Raw genomic sequence first — 21062 nt, 5'->3', positions numbered from 1 at the left:
TTGTTCCCTGAGCCCATGTCTTCTACGGCTCACTTCTGCCTCCGTGACTTGCTAAATGAACTTCCTCTGACAGTTGGGAGTCTGGGCTGTGAATTCTTTCTCAGCCAGAACTCAAGTACCCAGGCTGCTGAACCCAAGTCCGGTCTGACACCACCCGGCTAACATCTGGTGCTGTTCTTGCCGCCAACACAGTGACTCAACTCCGCTGCTGCAGCACGAAGCAGCTGCAGACAGTGTGCAAATAAAAGAACAAGGAGAAAACCATGGCTCTGTGAGCGCAGCCTGGCAGAGACGAGCACCCCTGCAAAGCATCGGCCCACGGCCACCTCCACTGACGGCATCGTACACCTGGGAGCCAGGAGGCCCTGGCTCCCGTCTGGCCTGGGGACCTGGGAAAGTCCTTTTTTCTCTCCAGGCCTCAGTTTCCTCACCCAAAACGAAAGGCCGCAGGTGATGGGCCACAAGGTCCTCCCAGCTCTCACCTGCAAATGGGGGCTGTGTTCTGGGGCCAGACCCTGCCTGGGCCCTGCCAGCAGCGAAGGCGCTGCCCCGCCCCCTTCCCTACTTTCAAGAAAACCACGCAGGAGCCTATTTCGTGCGTGGAAAGCAGCTCGCACTGTGGGCAGCCTTGTTTATTGTCAGAATCAGCGTGGCCCTCCCTGGCAGGAGCCCAAACCAGAGAGCTTTCCTCTCAAGGTGAGATCCCCAGACTGAGTCCTCCGTGAAGAGACCTGGGTGGGCCGTGGACGCTGGCTGACCACCGACCCAGCCAGGTACCTTCTCGGACCTCACACCATGTCCAGGGGGTGGTGAGTGGAATGAGGGAGTCTGGTTCCTTCCCCATGGCATGCGGCGGCTGGAATAAATCCTCGGAGACACAGCAGGGAGGCAGCCCTAACAGCGGGCACATCCGGGAGGGGGACCACTCTGCGTGTGTGTGACCGCCAGCGGCCGCCTCTGGCCCAGAACATGACCCAGCTTCCTGACAGAGGCAGCGGATGGCCCGGCCGGGGCTCCGCCACAAATCCCCAGCATTTACCCAGCCGGGCGCATCCTCACTGATGCCAGGATGAGCGAACCAGGAAGGGTTTTCAAAAATCCCACTGAGCTGCCCTAAGTTAAAGAAGCCAGACAGCCCTCGCCGGTTCGGCTCAGTGGTTAGGCTGTCGGCCTGTGGACTGCAGGGTCGCGGGTTGATTCTGGTCAAGGGCATGTACCTGGGTTGCAGGCTTGACCCCCAGCCCGTCAGGGTGCATGCGGGAGGCAACCGATCGATGTGTCTCTCTCACATGGATGTTTCTTTCTCTCTGTCTCCTGCCCTCTCTCTAAAAATCAATGGAAAAATATCCTTGGGTGAGGTTAACAACAACAACAACGAAGAAGCCAGACAAATTCCAAACAGGTTTGGTTTATGCAGCCGCAGAGATCTGTCTGAAAGGGCTGGATTCCCACCCCAGGCCACGCCGGGTGCCCACGGCAGTCCGGGGGGTGGGCAGGAGAGAGACTCGCGCGCGGAGGTTAGCAGCTGCAAGAGTGGCTGAGCTGGGGCCAGCGCTTAGGCCTCCGGCCTCCTGAGCCGCTGCTCTCCCAGCACAGGAAAATACAGGGTGAGCCACACTTTCAAGTCGTTCTGTCCTTGTGGACTGTGTCCCTACCTTGTATGCACCCACGTGGCCGTGGCCCGGAGGGTCTCTTCTGGGGAGCCCCGCTTTCTCCCAGGCCCCTTCCAGGGAGGCGCTGCAGCCCAGGAAGAAGGTCACCATGTCCTTCAGCTGCTCCGAATACTCCTCCAGTGAGGTCAGGCTGCCGGTGCAGGTACCGAACTCGTACTTGCGGAACTGGGGACGGTCCATCCTGGGGACACAAGGGGAAGTTCGCAGGCCCCAGGCTCAATATGGGCCTTGACCAGGCATTTTTAAAAAGGACCAGGGCGGTGGTGGGACGTTTACTACTATGGAATACTATGCAGCTGTCAACAAGAGGGGTCTCTTATTCTTTGGGACAGCATGGATGGACCCGGAAAATATTATGCTAAGTGAATATTTATGTCAGTCTGAGAAAGACAAACATCACATGATTATGGAATAAGGAAGGCCATGGCGAGGCCTTCTCACTTATTTGTGGAATCTAATGAACAGAATGAACTGACCAACAACCTAAGACCCGAAGCAGGGAGGCATGGAACAGACTGATATACCTCAATGTGGGGTTGGGTGGATGAGAAGAGATAAACCAAAGAACTTTTATACTTATATCCATGGACAGGGTAGCGAAGACCTGTGGGAGGGAGAGCAGGGGCTGGGAGGAGGGGGGAAGGGGGGAAATGGGAGGTATCTGTAATACTATCAACAATAAAAATACATTAAAAATAATAAAAAATGAAAAGGACCAGGGAGAGGGAAGAGGACGTCTGGGACTGAAATTTCTGGCAATGGCACTGCGGCAGGTGATGCAGTTTTGAGCAGGGGGCCTTCAGATCTTGCCAGATTGGAAACGATTAAGTCAGCATGCATATAATATAGCCCCTGCCCCATTCTGTTATAGTTCCTGGAACCTTACCCAAGACCAACCCAACCAGCAAGAAAAATAATAAATAAATAATAGTGGCCCGACTGGTGTGGCTCAGTGGTTGAGCATCGACCCAGGAACCAAGAGGTCATGGTTGGATTCCCAGTCAGGGCACATGCCTGGATTGCGGGTTCCATCCTCAGTAGGGGGCATGCAGGAGGCAGCTGATGGATGATTCTCTCTCATCACTGATGTTTCTATCTCTCCCTCTCCTTTCCTGTCTCTGAAATCAATAAAAAACATATTTTAAAAAAGAAAAGAAAAAAACAATGGTGTTCTCTCTGCTGTCGAGGCAGGGCCCGCAGACAGAAGGGACAGAGGACACATGGGCTGGCCATGGCGAGGCCTGCCTCGTTCCTTAGAGAAACGTCTGCAGGGTTGAAAGACTTTGGTTACAAGCCCGTTCTTCATTCACTCCAAAGCCGTTTGCCGAACCGCTCCTCCGTGCCAGGCGCAGACCCAGGGATGGGGCTATGGTGATGGAGAGGGCACAGGCCCAGCCCTTAAGAAGCTCAAAATCCTACCCTGGCAGGTGAGACTCCATTGGAATCAGAACCGTGAGTGCTCACAATCTAGGTAGAGGAGTGGCACAGGGAGGGGAGAGAGTCATTCTTCCCCACAAAGCGGGAGGTGCTGGAGTTGGGCCCTGAAGGATGCATAGGAGTCCACCAGCTGGACAAGGAGGAAAGCACACCTAGGCAGAGGAACAGTGGGGGCAGCTCAGTGGTCTGCTCTGCGAGTCCCCGAGTTGGGAGCATGGAGGTGCTAGGGGGAAGGTACGTGAGCTGGCCTCGGCCCAGGGGGATCGCTGGAGTCCACAACATGGTAATAGCAGAACATTCCCCAAAGTTTTCTCTTGGGGGAGAGGGCTGGGGGTTTGGAGGTGACCAGACATAGTGTCAGGAAAAGTCACTCCAATGGGACCATTTTCTTCCTCGTGCTGTGCAGACAGGGTTCTGGCTTTGGTGATGACGTGGCTGGAGGGCAGTGCCAGTGGGCTTTCTCCAGGGCTGGGCTTTCTTGGTGATCCCAAAGATTTTACCTGGGACAGGGGCAGGGGCAGGGGCAGGGGCAGGGGCAGGGGCTAGCGGTAGGAGTGGGATCGGGGGGAGGGCATCTCCTTCCTGAGTGACAGTCACGAGTGAGCCTCCGTGCCAGGCTCTGTGGGGTTGCGAAGCTGGACAGAGGTCCCTGGTGACAGGCACCTGGCTGCAGCATCGGCCCCTGCCACCTTCAACCCTGCTAACCCGCGCATTTACCTGGTGCCGGAGATGGCGCCCAGGGCAGGCAACACCCACTTGCCCGGCTCGCTGCGGCCCAGCAGGGGCAGGGGGCCACGGTTGGCCCGGCAGAACGTCTCAAAGGCCGGAGCGAGGGCCCTGTGCAGGACCACCACGCTGGCCGGTCGGGGCCCTGGGTTTGGGGAGAGAAAGAACACACAGTCAGGTGCTTCTCGGAGAGCCTTCGTAGTTTAACTTCCTACTGCAGCCCAGCGCACACAGAAAAGTGCACGTGAGCGTACAGCCCGCTGGTCTCAGGGGAGGAGCACACCCACGGAACCAGCATCCAGGGGAAGAAACCAGACATGATGAGCACCCCAGAAACCCCTCGCTCCCCTTTCAGCCATCTCACACCCCTCCCCGGGCAGGGGCAGCCACTACCCTGACCTCTAACATCACACATGCCTTTGCCTCTTTTTCATACGATGTTCTTCATGGAGTGGCCTTGTGCAGTGTGGGTCTTGGGAGTCCAGTTGCTCTCATTCAACAGCATGTTTGGGGGAACCAGGCATAGTGCTGCGTTTAACCATAGTCGGTGCATTCTCATGGCTGTGTGGTGCATTCGCTACCACAGGGTATCTGCCCCAGACTGCTGCCGACGGGCATCTGCATGGCTTCCAGTGGCCTTGTTACAAATGGTGCAGTCGCGACCATTTTACCACATGCATTTTGGGGTATACACGTGCATACTCCTGCTTGGCATAGGCAGGGTACGTACATATTCAGCTTTGGTACATACAGCTAAGCAGACCCAGAGTGGTGGTATCAATGTGCATGCCCACCCACAGCGGCGTGTGGGTTCCTGGTCACGCCATCATCTCTCCCACACTCCGTATTCCTGGCCTTTTGCCTTCCGGCCATCCCAGCAGGTGTGCAGAGGCGTCGCACTAGGTTTTTATTTGCATCGCCCAGGTGCTGAGCATGAGTGAGCGTCTTTTCAGATGCTCCATTGGCCACTTGGATGTCCTTTCTGGGAAACACACTGTCCATGTGTTTTGTCTGGGCAGATTCTCGGCTGAGCGGCTCACAGAGTCCTGGACTCTCCCTCCAGAGACGTCTTAGCGGAGCCGTAGAGGAAGGCCCCACTTGCCTGCCCCGACCCCCTCTGGTGGCAACACCCTCCTCTGGAACGAGAAGGCCTTTGGCTTTGGAGGTTTGAATCCCGAGTCTCCCTCTGACCAGCGGTGTGACCCTGGGCTCAGTTTCCCTCGGGTAACATGGCAGTAATCTCCCGACCGCAACGAGAACTCTGCGAGTTCATTCCTGTGTGTACAGTACCTAGCAGACGGGTGTTCAGGAAGGAGGGGTGGAGTTACACTCAATGGAACCTTGTACAGACATTTAAAGTTATGATACAGGAGAAATGTTTTATGATATGAAGAGATATTTGGGCTGTATCATTAAAGGAATGACACTAGGTAACGAAAGTAGGTTCAGCATATTCCTCTTTGTAAAAAGTCCATGAGAGCCTTGGCCGGGTGGCTGGGTTGTTTAGAACATTGTCCCGTACACCAAACGGCTGCAGGTTCGATTCCTGGTTAGGGTATATACCTAGGTTTTGGGTTCAATCCCTGGTCGGAGGCAACCAATCGATATTTCTCTCTCATCGATGCTTCTCTCTGTCTTTTTCTCTCTCCTCCCTTCCTTCCTCTCTCTCTAAAATCAATAAAAACATCTCCTTGGATAAGAATTAAAAAATTAAAAAATAAATCGAGAGAGAGAAAGAACTAAAAGAAAATACATCCACATGCTAATCATATTCTAAACTTTACCCAGTAATTAGGAATCATTCTATAACTGGAGGGGAAAAAAAAAACAAAGAAAAAAAGTTATATTTTAAAAAAGGATTATTTCCTTTAAAAAGACCATCCCAAAGAAAAACATAATTATGCTCTTTTGGAGAAATAACCTTGGGCACAGTCCTCTTACATGCCAGCCTTGCTCTCTCATCCTGTGGACATTCTTTTCCGCAATAATATTGTCAGCTAATATTTTCTGTGTGCTTAGCATGTGCCAAGCTGTCTGTGCCAAGCAATTTATCTATGTAATCATCTGCACACACGAGGAGAATAAGGCTCAGAGAGATGGAGTGAACTTCCCAGGGTTGCACAGCTGGTGCATGGCAAAGCCAGGATGCAAACCTGAGACGGGTGGCCCGTGAGTCCCTGGGGGCACCAGGCCTCGCTAGGCTGGGTCTGCCCCCACCTCCGGCACTTTCCTTCCCGGGGATGGTGAAGTGGAGCAGATGCCGGGTGTCTGCTGGGAAGCGTCTGGGGCTGGCTCCTGCTCTAACTGCCTGGAGCTCCTGATCGCGAATCCTCAGTGCCTGCCAATGCCACAGACAGACTTCCAAAATGAGGACAAACCGGACGCTGCCAGCTGCTGAAAGCCCAAGGAAGCCGGCTGCCTGTCTCAAGCAAGCCCAGCGAGCCTCCAAAAATAAGCTGGAATGAGGGGGAAGGTAACTGGGCCAGCCCAGCGGCCTCACGTTCCCCGGCCACCCCCTTCTCACCTCCAAAGCTGTTGTGAGAGCAAACGGGACCTTTAAGACCCTAACTCCGGGAGGGGCAACGCGCACAAAGCTTCTTTGTTTCCTCTTTAATTATTGCATAGAGTTCAGGGCCACTGCGTTTTGGTTTTGTCCATCTCTGCTCTGGCCCTGGAGAGTCCCCATTAGCATCAGGACGTGGAACAGAGGGCTGAGTGGTGCCTTTTTGAGGGGGACTGACGTGGGGAAGGCTCTTAATGGTCTGATGGGATTCCTGCACCCACCAGGGTTATGAAATTTGGCTGCGACTGGGGTCAATGGCAACTTTGACATGTTTTCTCTTGTAGGATCTTTTAGAGCCTTGGGTGTCACTCTGGGGAGACAGTGGGGAGCTGGGTACCCCCAGTGAAGATCAGACCAAGGCAGGGAGACCTGTCCGAATTTGAACCAGGTTAACATACTGCATACCCGGGGGCACTTTTCCGGGAGGGAAACCCTGAGGCCGTGGGTGGTTCTGCCTACGGAGCTGTGGCAACCAAGCAGAACCACGTGGTGCCAGTCCCACCTGTGGGCAGGTATTCACACCCGAGGCTGGCCCATGTGCCAGCTCTGCTGGGAAGCTAAGTAGCGGCCAGAGCTGACAGCATTCTGCTCTTACTTTCTGTCTCCCGTGCGACACTGGGCATCTCTGGGATTCCTGCGCCCTGCACAACTGGTATCTCCAAAACTTCACGACCCAGGGGATTTCTCTCTCTCTCTCTCTCTCTCTCTCTCTCTCTCTCTCTCTCTCTCTCTCTCTCTGTTTTAATTTTAAAAAATATATTTTTATTGAGAGGAAGGAAGAGGGAGAGAGAGGTAGAAACATCAATGATGAGAGAGAATCATTGATCGGCTGCCTCCTGCACGCCCCCACTGGGGATCAAGCCGCTAACCCGGGCATGTGCCCTGACTATGAATCGAATCGTGACCTCCTGGTTCACAGGTCGATGTTCAACCACCGAGCCACACGGGCTGGGCTTTTTCTCTTTTTTAAAACATCTAGCACCACTCACCCCGAATCGTGCTGGACATGTTTCTGATGTTTGGTTTCTTTTGTAGAATCAAACTCCTTATGGCAGCAAGAGGGCAGGACTTCGGGTGGAGTGTGAAGGTCATCGGGCCATCCTTTAATGGGCTGCAGAGAGTCTGGATGAGGGGACGAAGGGGAACAGGTGAGAAAGCACAGCTCCCTTGAAGGAGGCAATTCCCCATCAGATGCCCGATCCCGTCCAGTCCTGGCTGTTCCTGGCCCAGCCCGGGATGTGTATCGGTTGTAGAAAGTTCTTGTCCCTCCCCCACCCCTTTCCTGTCTCAATCTCCAGAAATTCTGAACACTTCAAGACCTTTGCTCACGCTCTTCCCTTGGCCAGGAATGTCCTCCCTCCCTCCCTCCCAGAAGGCCTTTCCATCCCTCATAACTGGCTCAGAATCTTCCACCTCTAGGAGGAAGCCAAGAGGTGTGCACTGGCTCATGCTGGGCGCCTGGGCCCTCAGAACATTCTGTGGCCTGAACTGCAGTTGGCCTGAGGTTCTACTTGACTCAGGACCCCCTATCCCATTCCCGGGGAGACCCCAAGTGCCTAGGCCTCTTCTACAGGTCCCAGAGCGCCAACCACAGCCTAAGCACACTGTACACACCCAAAACGCTTATGACCCAACGAACAAATGAATGAGTGCCAATCACAAATGAGACAGCGGGCTGAATTTTCTGTCTACATGTGATTTCTGTCGTTTAGACTTAGGGGTCCTAGAAGATAAAGATTTTATGTTTCCTTCTTTATACCTCCTTACTGCCACTACTCTGGACACAGTACCTGACACAGAGCTTTGGTGAACAAATAAATGAATACAGGGGTGGGCAAAAGTAGGCTTACAGTTGTGAGACCGTGAAATGGTTTATTCTTGTATTATTATTTATTAATGATTGTATTATTTATTCATGTTACAACTGTAATACAAATATAATTTTTAAGAGTTAGAGATGGTCTCAAAGCTCCAGGAGAGTACATTTAGGAAAGAATCCCATCAGTTGACTTATACTCTAGAAAAAGAGGCTTCAACGTGTTAGCAAAATCGAGGTCACATTGTGTTGGCTTCCAAGGCACAGCTCATGTCTTCTTCACCAAAACAGACCCAGGGCCTCGCTAGTGCCTGGCGCAAAAGTGGGAGTTCAGCGAGTGTTTGTTGAATGACTGGCTGACTGTAGAATGGGTGGGAAGCACAAAGGCAGTGCCCACAGGGAAGGCTCTGGACAAGCCTGGCTTCCCACAAGCCTCTCTGAAGTCAACTCCTTCCTCTCTGAAGTCAACTCTTTCTGTCTAAAAGAGGAGAGCCCGATGGGATTTTAAACCACCGATGTATGTTTTCACCTCTAATATCAGCGGTAGAAAACTACGTAACCGCCATGGCCGTTCGATGAAGAATTTGAGATTGTATAAAATCTCTAGCAAACAAAAATGTAAAGACAGTGCCCCGGAAGAGGTAGAGATGTATTTAAGACCGACAGCGAATGCTTTAATAGGCGCAGGAACCGAGCGCTATGGGCACACCGGGAGAGGACAGTGGGGGGTCAGGTGAGGTTGGGTTCCATGCCCCCGTGGAAATGCTAAGGCTAAAGCAGCTGCTTTGGCAGGTCAAGCCTGAGCTTGCTCCTGGACTGGCAGAGCCCGCCTGGGCCCGGCAGACCTCGCTCCTGAGCCAAGCAGCCAGGCACCGGCTAAGGTCTTGGATGTCTGTGGCTCCCCGTGGTCACTGCGGAGGGCTTAACACCTCAGCCAGGCACTCAGCAAAGGTCCAAGACAGAACCATTCCCAACCCATGTGGGGACATGGCCAGACCCCTCTAACAACTGTCCTCACTGCTTATCTGGAGGAAAGAATGTTTACCCCAAACCCAATCAAACGAGACACCCTCCACATGTACCTGTTAGCCTTCACCCCCCATTATATTTTTATTTATTTATTTTTAATATATTGTTATTGATTTCAGAGAGGAAGGAAGAGGAAGAGAGACATAGAAACATCAAGGATGAGAGAGAATAATTGATCCTCCTGCATGACCCCTACTGGGGATCCAGCCCGCAACCCAGGCATGTGCCCTTGACTGGAATCAAACCCAGGACCCTACAGTCCACAGGCCAACGCTCTATCCATTGAGCCAAACCAGCTAGGGCACTACCCCCACCCCATTATTACTGGATAGGATGGCAGGTACAAGCTGGGGGCTGTTTAGCAAATAAATTATAGCCAGAAACCAAACTCTGAAGATGATTGCCTTCCCTTTGCTTTATTTATCTACTGTTTTAATATAAATTCAAGTGGACCTCAGTCATTCCTGTTACTTTCCTGGCCTGGAGATAAATGAGGGCAGCTAGGACTCCTGCCCTGTGAAATGCATGCTGGGAGTGTGCCAGGCACCTGAATGTCACCCCATGCATGCTGGGAGGGAAAGAGGCTGAGATCCCCTACCTCATGGATCATCCCCTTGAAGGCAGGGGTCAAACAGAGCATGACGTACATTGGCTCCTGCCAAAGAAGTGCCCTCAATACACCAACCAGAGAATGCCCAGTCATATACGAAACGGTAGCAACCTCCACCATATGTGGGAACCCACTGTGTGCCAGACCCTTTACCCTCAATTGTTTACAACCATTGGTTCTTCACCCCCACACACCAACAAAGAAGACATTATTAATCCCATTATAGACAAGAAAGGTGGGGTTCAGGGAGGTCAAAGTAGTTAACTAAAGTCTCATAACTAGTATATGGTAGAGCCCAAATCCAAAAGCAAGTATAAAGTCATGCTTGCTTGATCAATATCTACCTATCTATGTCCATCCACCCATCCATCCATCCATCCATCCATCCATTGTGTGGTGTTAATGGGAATGACATCCTCAGTAGGAAAAATGAGGACCAGCCCCCCCAACAAGATGATTCTGAGGCCAGAGTCTCTTGAGCCTTTATGTTTCTTTGGGACTGAACTCTGAACTTCTAGGCTTTCCACCAGGGTCTCGAGTGAACTCACTGCTGAGGGGTGCTGAGTGGCCCAGTGTCTCATGGTCCAGTGAGGTCTTTCTCTAGGAGTGAGATAGGACAGGGAGATCTCATTTGGGAGCCTTGGTTGGACTTCAAGAAGTCAACTTTCTGCTGTAAGTTCTTTCTCTTTTCTTTAGAGAATAACAAACTATCAAATCCGCAAATATCATTCCCCAGCATCAAATATACCAGAGAGGGGGCCCACAAAAATCAGTTCCTTAGCAGGAGCTGACACATCCCAAGCCCAGTGTCAAAGTATCTGCTCTATGCCTGTCACAGATGATTGAAACTCCACCATTAGGAAGTCATTCCTCTGCTTTACCCAAGCAATCCAATCCAATCCAATCCAATCCAATCCAATCCAGTCCAGTCCAGTCCAATCCAATCCAATCCAATCCAATCCAATCCAATCCAGTCCAATCCAATCCAATCCAGTCCAATCCAATCCAATCCAATCCAATCCAATCCAGTCCTATTCCGGAGGAATGCATCTTCCAGATGTGCTCAAACAGTAGGCTGAATGCAAACCCATGGTGGCAATGTTAGTAATAGAAACCACATAGCAACAACCTAACAAAGGTTGGTTAAATGCTAGTTAAATAGAGGGGTAGCTAAACTCTAGTACATCCATACCATACACTCCCAAGCTCCCTCTGACTGCATTCCCACCCTTGCTAAGACAGCAATCACAACGTTAGCCTTATTCCGGCACAGTCCAGCATCCATGCATGCATTCAGCAGGCATCATGGCACAGAGCACAGATTTGGGGGCAGACTGTCTGAATTCTAAACCCGTCCCTACACTTAGGAGGGGGTCATTAACCTCTCTGGGCCTATTTTCTCAACTGTAAACAGGACCTAATAACAGTATGCACTTCCCTGGGTTGCGGTGGGATGACATTAGCTAACACGTGTGAGGTTCTCGGAACAACTCCTGGCTGGGCCCACGGTTAGCGCCACGGAAGCATTGCCCTTGTGTGTGTTACTCCCGCCCAGGGCGCTGCAGGCACCGTGGGGAGAAGACAGCCACAGCCCACGCTCACGGGGGGGGGGGGGGGGGGGGGTTGCCTCCCTGGAGACAGACCTTAACCACATAATTAGCATCGTGTCTGTCTCCCTGGGAGAAACAGGAAGTAAATCAGTGACTATGCTGCCATGTGCAGAGGGAGCCCTCCTGGGCTGAGTCTGAAAGGAGGAGGAATGATCAGACTCACAGACGGTGGGGAGGGCGGGTGCTCTAGGCAGGGACAGCATGAGCAAAGGCAGGGAGCAGTGGGGAGAACTAGCTTCTTGTGCAGAGGAGGTGTATGCCACAGGGAGGAGGAGGGGCGCAGGGGCTGAGAGGGCAAGCAGAGGCCAGCTCCGGCAGAAACCTGGATGGATCCCCAGAGCAATGGGAAATCACAACGGTTTTCAGCAGCAGAGTGACTTGGTAAGACTCACCATTTATGAGGATGCTCTGGCTGCCAGTAGGGGATGGACTGCAGGGCAGGCAAAGAGGCGCTGACAGATGAGAGGGGAGGCCAGGCCAGGATGATGAGCATCTAGAAAGTCTCGCTCCCAGAAAAGACCCTTGCAGGAGAGAGGCTGTCTTAACCCTTCGTGTGCCCTGCTGGGCCAGCCAGCCCTCAGCATGCTTAGGGGAGCCCAGGTGGCTCTTGTGAAGGAGGGACAAGGGATCTCTCTCTCTCTCTCTCTCTCTCTCTCTCTCTCTCTCTCTCTCTCACACACACACACACACACACACACACACACACACACGGAGAAAGTTTTCAGTTTCCCTTCAGTTCCACCAGGGCAGAAGTTTTGACCTGTTCCATTTCTTGATATATCTCTGGCGCCTGCAACAGTGCCTGGCACAGGGAAGGCACCCAATGAATGTCCACTGTCAGGGGGATGGGCAAAGCAAGTGACACCCACAAATGCAACCGAGATGAGGCAACCAGGGAGGTAGGAGGGAAACCAGGTGGCTCAGAAGCCAAGGGAATCAAGTGTTTCAAGGAGGAATTTATGTCATGGAGGTCATGGAGAATGAAGTTTAAATGTCCATCGGACTTTATAACCCGGTCAGCAAGCATCTTGTATGTATGCAGGACATGACCTTGACGGGTACAAAGAATAACAGAAGACACAGTCCATCTCCTTGAAGCTCATAGTCAAACCAAGAAGATCACATTATTCACAAGCATAAGCACTTCCCGATGTTAGGAAAGTCCATTTCTGGTCTGTAGATGTCACTTCCCCAGAGTCCTGCGCATGACCACGGAAGAACAGAGCAAGGAGGTGTGCAGACCTTGTCTCCGCTCATTAATTTTTGTGGTGGAAGTTGTTCAACTGCCAAGACAGTTGCTGGTGGCAGCCCAGACACAATTGCAAATTTGCAAAAGAGATGTTGCCGTAAGGAAAAGGTATCCTAACTGTATAAATATTTCAAAAAAATTTTTTCATTATAACAGAGACAAAAGATTGGGCCAATGCTGGACATATTATATATTGATTTATATTGTTGATTCAATAGGTCAGATACAAGTGCTTCCATTACGCAAGGATTGCGAACAAAACAAGTATTTTTAACCAAAGTCGATGGTGGTCAAAGCCGACTAAACAAGTTCAGTCCTAGAGTCAGGAGGTGGAGCAGAGCAAGGCAGGAATCCATGGTGAGGGATGGACACCTTGGTGACCCAAAGCAGGGGGTCAGAGCCCAAGTGGTGAGGAGGGCATCCATCCCCAGGGAGGGTGGTCTGGCCTGTGGTGTCAGGGTAAGGAGGGGTTCTTCAGAGGGTCGGGAACAGCACCTGGCATGTGATATCGAAGGGTAAGGACTGTGTGTGTGTGTGCGCGTGCCCACGCACACTGGGAAACAGTATCCTTTAGCTCTGCCTGGGAGCAGCAGCATTTCATGAGTAATGAGCATATCCAGCGCCTTATCTTGGCTTCGAGATACCATTTTCCATTAAAATGAACCAAGACTCCTTGGAGAAATGGTTGATTCCACAGCTTGGGCAAGGAAGTCAGAAAGCGAGCCTGGAACATCTTATTGGGTCAGAAAGTGGCAGCATGCTCCAAGAAGGAGGAGGCCACATAGAGAGGATCCAGACTGGAGGGGCTCTCACTGATCAAACTGGGGGACGTATGAGCTTCAAAATAAATAATGATGGGACTGGAGTATAATTCACAAACTAATATAAAAATCTATACATCCATATGGATATAAAAAAATAAAGTTAATGAGGAGTGGGATATTTACATAGCCTCAAAGTACCTCCCTGTAAAAAGCCTTTTAATTACAGAGAGGAAAAGACTAACTTTATCTTAGAGAAACCTGGTAGGTACCACCTTAATCATGTGCCCAAAGTAACCATCATTAGGATAGGAATAAATTGAAACGATGAGATCCTTGGTAGGGGGGAAGAAGGAGGCCAGGTCACTGCCATTCAAAGTGACATGCCTGCCATAGATGCATAGGAAACATGCATCATGAGGAAACATCAGACAAACCCTAACCAAAGGACGGTCTACAGCACCTGTCATCTTCGAAAGTGTCAAGGTCACGTTAAGTCAAGGAAAGATGGAGGAGCTGTTCTTCCAGGCTGAAGGAGAGTAAACAAACACAATGAAATGCAAGAGTGATTCTGAACTGGATCCTTGGGAGAAAAAGGGCACTATTGTGATCACTGGTGAAACTTGAAGGGAGTCTGAGGATTCGATGGTAGCAATGAACCTGTGTTAGCTTCCTGGATTTGACAGCTGTGTTGTGGGTAGGAGGGAAAAATGTAGGAAAGTATGGGAAGAGGATGGGGACACCAGCAAAACATACTCTCAGAGAGTTCAAGAAAAAAAAGAGCTGCAGCTTTTCTGTCACTTTGTGATTGCTTCAAAATTCAAAAATGATAAGAAATAAGTTATGGAAAAATTAAACAGAAAAAAAAAATGAAATGTGGTATATACATATCATGGAATATTATTTAGCCTTTAAAAGGAAGGAAATCCTGACACATGCTACAGCACGGATGAACCTTGGAGACATCATGCTAAGTGAAATAAGCCAGTCACAAAAGGACAAACACTGTATGATTCCACTTATAGGAAACTAGAGGCCCGGTGCATGAAATTAGTGCACGAAACTAGAGGCCCAGTGCATGAAATTAGTGCAGGTCCTTCAGCCGGGCCTGTACTCTCTCCAATCTGGGATCCCTCTCGCAAACTGGAATCACTGGCTCTTAACCGCTTACCTGCCTGCCTGCCTGATCACCCCTATCTACTCTGCTTGCCTGCCTGATCACCCCTAACTGCCTCTGCCTCAGCCCCCGCCACTGTGGCTGATAGCCCCTGGTCTATCTGGTCTCTCCGGTCTAATTAGCATATTACCCTTTTATTAGTATAGATGCCTGGAATAGTCAAATTCACAGAGACAGGAAATGGAACAGTGGTTGCCCAGGGCTGGGGACAGGAGAGTGTGGGGAACTGGTGTGTCATGGGGACGGATTTTAAGTTTGGGATGATGAAAAAGTTCTGGAGACGGATAGTGAGGATGGTCTCATGACGATGTGCATGTACTCGCTGCCACTGACCTGTGTGCTGAAAACTGGGTAAGATGGTGAATTTTATGTTATATATAGTTTACCATCATAAAAAAATAAAATCTAGATTAAAATATCAAACTGCGAGGGTTAAGGTACATTCACATTAACTGTTTAGTTTCAAAATGTTGGTGTGAAAGTGACACCAGGATTGGCGTGTATCTTGAATTACATATAAAATGTTCTCTGACTCGGGCTCCTGTCCTAACTCCATGGCAAAGCAGGGTTTTTGTATGTGCGCTTCACATGGCCAAGCAGTCACTTGATCGCTCTGTGAAACTTGGGGCAAACTCTTTCTGCCAAACGTGACTGTGAATGTCCATTCTTAGAGAGTCGTGGACTATTTGAGAGCCTCGTTCTTCAAAGCAAACCTGCTTTCGGTTGCTTAGTGCAATACAGCAATCCAACCCAGTGGCTGGCAAAACTCCAAGGTATGCGCTGTCAGGGGCCGCAAAGGCCAGCCCATCTGTTTCATCGTTGGCCGGGCCTGCATGCTTGCTTATTTATTTCAGAGGCTCTGCAATGCCCTGCCAGACCAAACCCCTGTCACTGTGAGACGTAACACATGGACCCAGATATCGGGGAAGGGAATGATGCTACTAACAGTAAACGCCAAGCCACACGGTTGCCTGGGGAGGAACCAGGCAGTTGCTTAAATGTCTAGCTACCCTTCCACTGCAAGCTTCACCAACGGCATGACCCACAAGCCTACTCAAGGAGCTGGGGGCTCCATGGACTTCCCTTCCGGGAAAGGGCTTGCCTAGCGGTGGTGACCTCACACACGGCCTGCATGCACAGAAGGTACGTGAACTGGACGGCAAAGCGTCTCTTCGTGCCAAATGCCAGGCATGCCAGACAGACGCTTCTCCAGTGCCTTCCCGTTGGATGATTTTCATAATCTGTAACTTCTTGGGCAGCAGTTTATGAGTTGATGGTGGTAGTAACTATTAAAGTTTCTTAAAAATTCCTTTGTTGGGGGTATGTGTGTTCTGTTTTCAGCCTGTGCTTTAATGGAGAGTAAAATTAATCTCAATGGTCAGTTCTTAGAATTATTGGTCTCAGAGACATACTTTAGTTCAAAAGCATACTTGCTTTCCCCTAAAGCAGGGGTCCTCAAACTACGGCCCACAGGCCACATGCAAATACAAATATTGTATTTGTTCCCGTTTTGGTTTTTTACTTCAAAATAAGATATGTGCAGTGTGCATAGGAATTTGTTCATAGTTTTTTTTTAAACTATAGTCCGGCCCTCCAACGGTCTGAGGGACAGTGAACTGGCCCCCCGTTTGAAAAGTTTGAGGACCCCTGCCCTAGCGCAAGCACGTTGAACTTGCCGCCAGCGGCCGCAGCCTTGCCCTAAAGGAAGTATGCCATCTGACAGCATAAATGTATAGAAATGAATATACCTAATAGAGCCCCATACGGACAGAAGTAGATATTAGGGGCAGAGTTACTAACACATGGTCTTTAAACTTAATCTTCCCACGCTAGGCCTAAGGTTAAAGGGTGTATGTATATAGGGGTTGCATTTCAGAAGATGTAATTGGCCTACATCCAAATAAAAACGAATTAAGCTTGACCAGCTTTATTTATATACATCTACCAACAGTTACGCAGAGACGGTTATGGAAATACTACGGGATGGCTTGAGCAGTTGTCTTAAGGGTCTCTCGGTCCATGAAAACTGCCTTCGGAAATAGCTGAGCTGGGCCTGAGTCTACTGCCCGAGGTCTCACAGACCGGAATCCGCCATCTCGGGTGTGATGAGGCCCTTCCCCGCTCTGCTTCCTGGCTGAGCTCCTCCGCGGTTTCCTTTTCCGAGTATTCCTGAAAACATTCGGGACTCGGTCCCCACCCCACGGCTCTGTATTACCCACTCACTGCATAAAGCCAGCGGCAGCTCCGCATCCAGGCAGGATGGGGGTCGCGGGCTCCCAACGCAGGCGATCGCTGTGCTGGGCAGAGACCACGCGCCTTCAGGACTTCCCTGGGAGGGCTGGAGGTGCCCTTGGAGGGACGCTGTGCCCTCGGGGGCCTCAGACAATCGCAGTGAGAAAGTCAGAAGCCTGGAGAGGCCATCCTAGAGTGGCCCTCTGCCCTGGTCTGGGGGTCGGGCCCTTTGGGGTCCTGCCCTCGGCAGCAGCCAGAACACAGCAGAACCCCATTCTCCCCAACACGTGTGCATTTCCATGGGAACGGCTCGGCCTATTTCTATGGCACCTATCACCATGGCACCTACTAGCTTAGAGAGCACAGGCTAAAAACAGAACACAGAGAAAGGGGCACGCCACTTCCTCGCCTTCCCCTCTCCCATAGCCGTTGTGCCTCCGGCGGCTCGGTGGACCGGAGCCACTCCCAGCCTCTGTGATTGTGTTGTAAGTGCCCTTAACACTGAAAAGGCTTTCTACTGGCATCGGCATCATCGAGGGGTGATGTGGCCCAAGGCTCCAGAAGGGGCTCCTCCCAGGACTTGGTCAGGGCCCCTTACATGGTGACTGGGGGAGGGGAAAAGTGGGGAGCAGTGCAGAGGGACACCAATGTGCACAGATGACCCAAGAAAGGACCTGTGTTTGTTCTCTCCCGGGAGCATGTGGGACATCCTCTCCTGGCTGGATCCACAGGCCAAAGAGCTCTCCTCCCCCTGAAGGTTTTCCTTAAGTGATAGAGACCACCCTTCCGGTTTCTGGGGTCAGGCAGTTGGAATCCGGGCTCAGCCACTTGCCAGCCAGGTGAGTTCAGTGGTCCCCCTCTCAAAGGTTACGTGTACTCATCTCTAAATGGCGGTGAGGATGCACAGCCCACGGGGACAAGCCATGTGCTGTGGCTTCAGCCTTCATGGTTGCTCCCTGGTTTCCTCATCTATACATGGGGAGAATAATCGCACCTGTCTCGAAGGAGCTTTTTGGGGTGCAAGGAAACCATGTATGCAGTGTACTGAGCTGACGCTCGAGCCGCTGGAGAGGAGGGTGTGAGGAGGAGGCCGGCGATGATGCTGGGCAGCCCTGTTTCTCCTGGGCCCTCCGTCCTGCCCTCCGTCCTGTGGGGAAGGTCCATGAGCAGCCCCCTGCCCTCAGATTTCTACACTCACCAAGCCCCTGGCTACCACACATGTAATGGAGGACAAGCTCCTGCTCCGAAGCAGCTGACACCACGCCTAGCGCCATCGGCCAGGGGACTCGCTGTGACATCCTGGACAGTGGAATTCTCACAAACTGGAGATGGTTGCAACACAGTTGCCAGCCTGTGGATTTGAGAGCCACGCAGGCCTGCGGGCTCCAGGCTCCCTTCTCCCACCTGTGAGCTGAGTGACTCTGGATGAGTCCCCTAACTCCCCCTTCCTTCTCCATCTGGGACCCGGGGCGATGCCACCCGTCTCAGAGGGAGCTGGGGAGCATTCAAGGAGAACAGGCAGAGATAAGCTCCCGTCCAGCACGTGGCGGGCACCCAGGAACTGTGAACTCCCTTCTCTCCTCACCACCCTGATGCTTTAAGGCGGAGTAAATAGTCAATGGCCGCAGCATCAGCCTTCATAATAGAAGGAAACATAACAGAAGGAAACTGGCCCCTTTCCGGCATTTGCTGGCGGTGCTGGTAGACGCACCAGTCAAACTCCCAGGCGCACTGCAGGCCCAGGGCTGGCACGGCCACCCCGCCCCCCCCAAACCCCCCCCCCCCCGTGCCCCCACTGCCCTCCCACAAGCCACTTCCCACAGCGCCCTCTCAGGGAACGAGGCGGTGGGCTCACTCTCAGACACAGCCTGCTCATTTCTTTCTATTGTAGAGAAGCCATGTCCCCGTGGTGATGAGCACAGTGGCAGTCTCCCTGCCAAATCGCACCCCCGAAGAGCGCCCCCTTTCCATGTGGGGCTCCAGTGTTTCTACAGATCTGGGTGTGGAACCTGCAACCTAAGCTGAGCCGATCCCAGAATTCTACCCCCGTGTGCGGGATTGCTCCATGCGGCCTGGGACGGTTTGGTCAGAAGGAGGCTCAGGACTCATCCTAAGAAGGGGGGTGGGGGGATTCAGGTGGAGGCCTTCAGGGCTGCAGCTGCAAGGGCTGGACTGCTCGGGCCATTCCACCATCATGAGCAGAGCAAACTGGCGCCTGAAGAGCTCCAACCCACAGCATGGGGGCCATGGCGGTGCCCCCTAGACCCAGGGCATCTCACACGTCCTCCTCGGGACATCCTTAGGTCCGTGAGTCAGGGAACCCCGTTTATAATCTCATTTTTTAAAATGGTTCGTTTTATTTACATTATTCTTGGAGTCCCCGGTGAGTGGCCTTCTGCCAAGGCCTGTGAGGAGCAACTGGGGCTGGAGTGTCTGTGACATTAGGATAAAGGAGAACCCCCTGGAACGCTCCTTCCTCTCTAATCTCGGGCCCTTGCCACAGGCAGAGCGTCATTTCCAAGTCCGGTCTCGAAGCAAGCCCACCTCGTTCAGTGCCCACGGTCACAGAGTCAGCTAGCAACCGCGGATGGACGCAAAGTTTTCTAACCAATTCGAAGTACAATACTTTCCACTACACACATCTGATGCATCGACAAGACCAGCAACCCCATGAACTTCACCAGGACTCAGCGTCTGATTCTCAACCACCGGCAGCCAGGAGGAGGCAGCAGGAAACAGCAGCAGTTCACCCAGCAGCTCTTCAAATCACAACGCCCAGGTGTGTGTGTGGGGGGGGGGGGGGGGGTCGTTTGCACTAAATGTGGTGGGTGCAGCGGTGGCAGCTCGGGTCGCCAGTGGGTGTGGCTGTCTACTGACTCTCGGTCTGACTCATAGCTGATTAACTTGAGGAAATCACACGCGCATCACCCTCTGCCACTGTGTACGACGAAGGGTGGACACGTACGCACGCCTCACAAGAAAGCCCTTGGAGATCCGTAGTGTCTCCATTTTTCCGACAAGGACACTGAGGCCCCCAAAAGATGCAAAGTCACTTTCTCCAAAGCTGTGGCACGTTTCGTAGTTGGCGAGAATAGGACGGGAAATGAGGCTATGAATTGTTTTCATTTCTTTCTCTAGAGAGGCAATGCTTTCAATTCCCCCGTTGGATTATAATTTTCTTGAGTCCAAGTCTATTTTTTCTTTCCTATTTCGACCATCCATTATAGTCACTTAAGAAGTGTTTGTTCCCAAACTGTCAGCGGAATCTCCTGCAGCCAGGAACGCCCAGCTCTGCCCGACAATGCCCGGAGGTCTGCTGAGTACTTTTCAAAAGTACCAGGCACTGGGCTCAGTGCTTGACATATATAATCTCATTTTTAAAAATGGTTCATTGTATTTACGTTATTCTTGGAGCCCTGGGTGAGTGGCCTTCTGCCAAAGCCTGTGAGGGGAATGGTTTGGGCTGGAAGTCGAGGATCTGTTCTGAGGAACAGACACAGAGGCAGTGGCCCGAGAGAGTGGCAAGTGGCACACGACTATGTGGAAGGGGCAAGGACTCTGGGTTTGATTCCAGGCTCTGGGTGGTCTTACTATCTGGGTGGTCTTACTACCTGGGTGGTCTTACTATCTGGGTGGTCTTGCACAATTTACTTGTGTATTTGTGCCTCTGTTTTCTCATTCATTCAATAAAGACATAACCCCAACAGCTCTCTGGGAGATGAAATCCTATCAGTCACACACCCAGCACAACGCGGGGCACAGTTTTGGTTTTCTCCACACTATTTCTTCTCTGCTGGGCACCACCTCGTCGCTGGCCCTTGTGGGCATGAGGGCACCGGCCCCTGCTCCGTGGATTATGGCCAACCCTACCCAGGAGCCAAAGAGAGGTACAAAAGCTCGAGAAAACATGGGCCGCCAGGTGGTGGTGGTGGGGGGGTTAGTTTCCACCCGATTCCTTGCCAAGCATAGATTAGCCGCTGGAAAGCAGAGTGAGCCAAGGAATGGCTGTAGCCCGGGCTGCTTTGTTTCATTACAGATTCATTGTGTTTAGATGATAACAAGTCTTTTTCCTTTTGTCTCTGCCTATGGGGCCGTAAACAGTTCCAGATCTGAGAGCCTGAGCACCATGCCTGACTTATTAAGAGAGGAAAGGGGGTTTGCCAGGAGGACCCCGTTTCG

General features: G+C 51.8%; 1 protein-coding gene across 3 annotated transcripts in view; it reads right to left on the bottom strand.

Moving 5' to 3' along the window:
- DGLUCY (D-glutamate cyclase) overlaps window positions 1–21062 on the bottom strand; it is a 62026-nt gene that overhangs the window by 33994 nt on the left and 6970 nt on the right. For all 3 annotated transcript variants that reach the window (XM_036315574.1, XM_036315581.1, XM_036315569.1), the window contains exons 2-4: window positions 7389–7521; window positions 3828–3981; window positions 1656–1854 (exon numbers count right to left, since the gene is read on the bottom strand). In XM_036315574.1, the coding sequence (XP_036171467.1) occupies window positions 1656–1854; window positions 3828–3981; window positions 7389–7491 (456 nt within the window). In that variant the 5' untranslated portion in view covers window positions 7492–7521. The remainder of the gene's footprint in view (window positions 1–1655; window positions 1855–3827; window positions 3982–7388; window positions 7522–21062) is intronic.

This window comes from Myotis myotis, unplaced genomic scaffold, assembly GCF_014108235.1.
Source record: "Myotis myotis isolate mMyoMyo1 unplaced genomic scaffold, mMyoMyo1.p scaffold_m19_p_1, whole genome shotgun sequence".
In the NCBI taxonomy this organism is placed as follows: domain Eukaryota; kingdom Metazoa; phylum Chordata; class Mammalia; order Chiroptera; family Vespertilionidae; genus Myotis; species Myotis myotis.
This window is presented reverse-complemented; position numbering and strand designations above follow the sequence as displayed.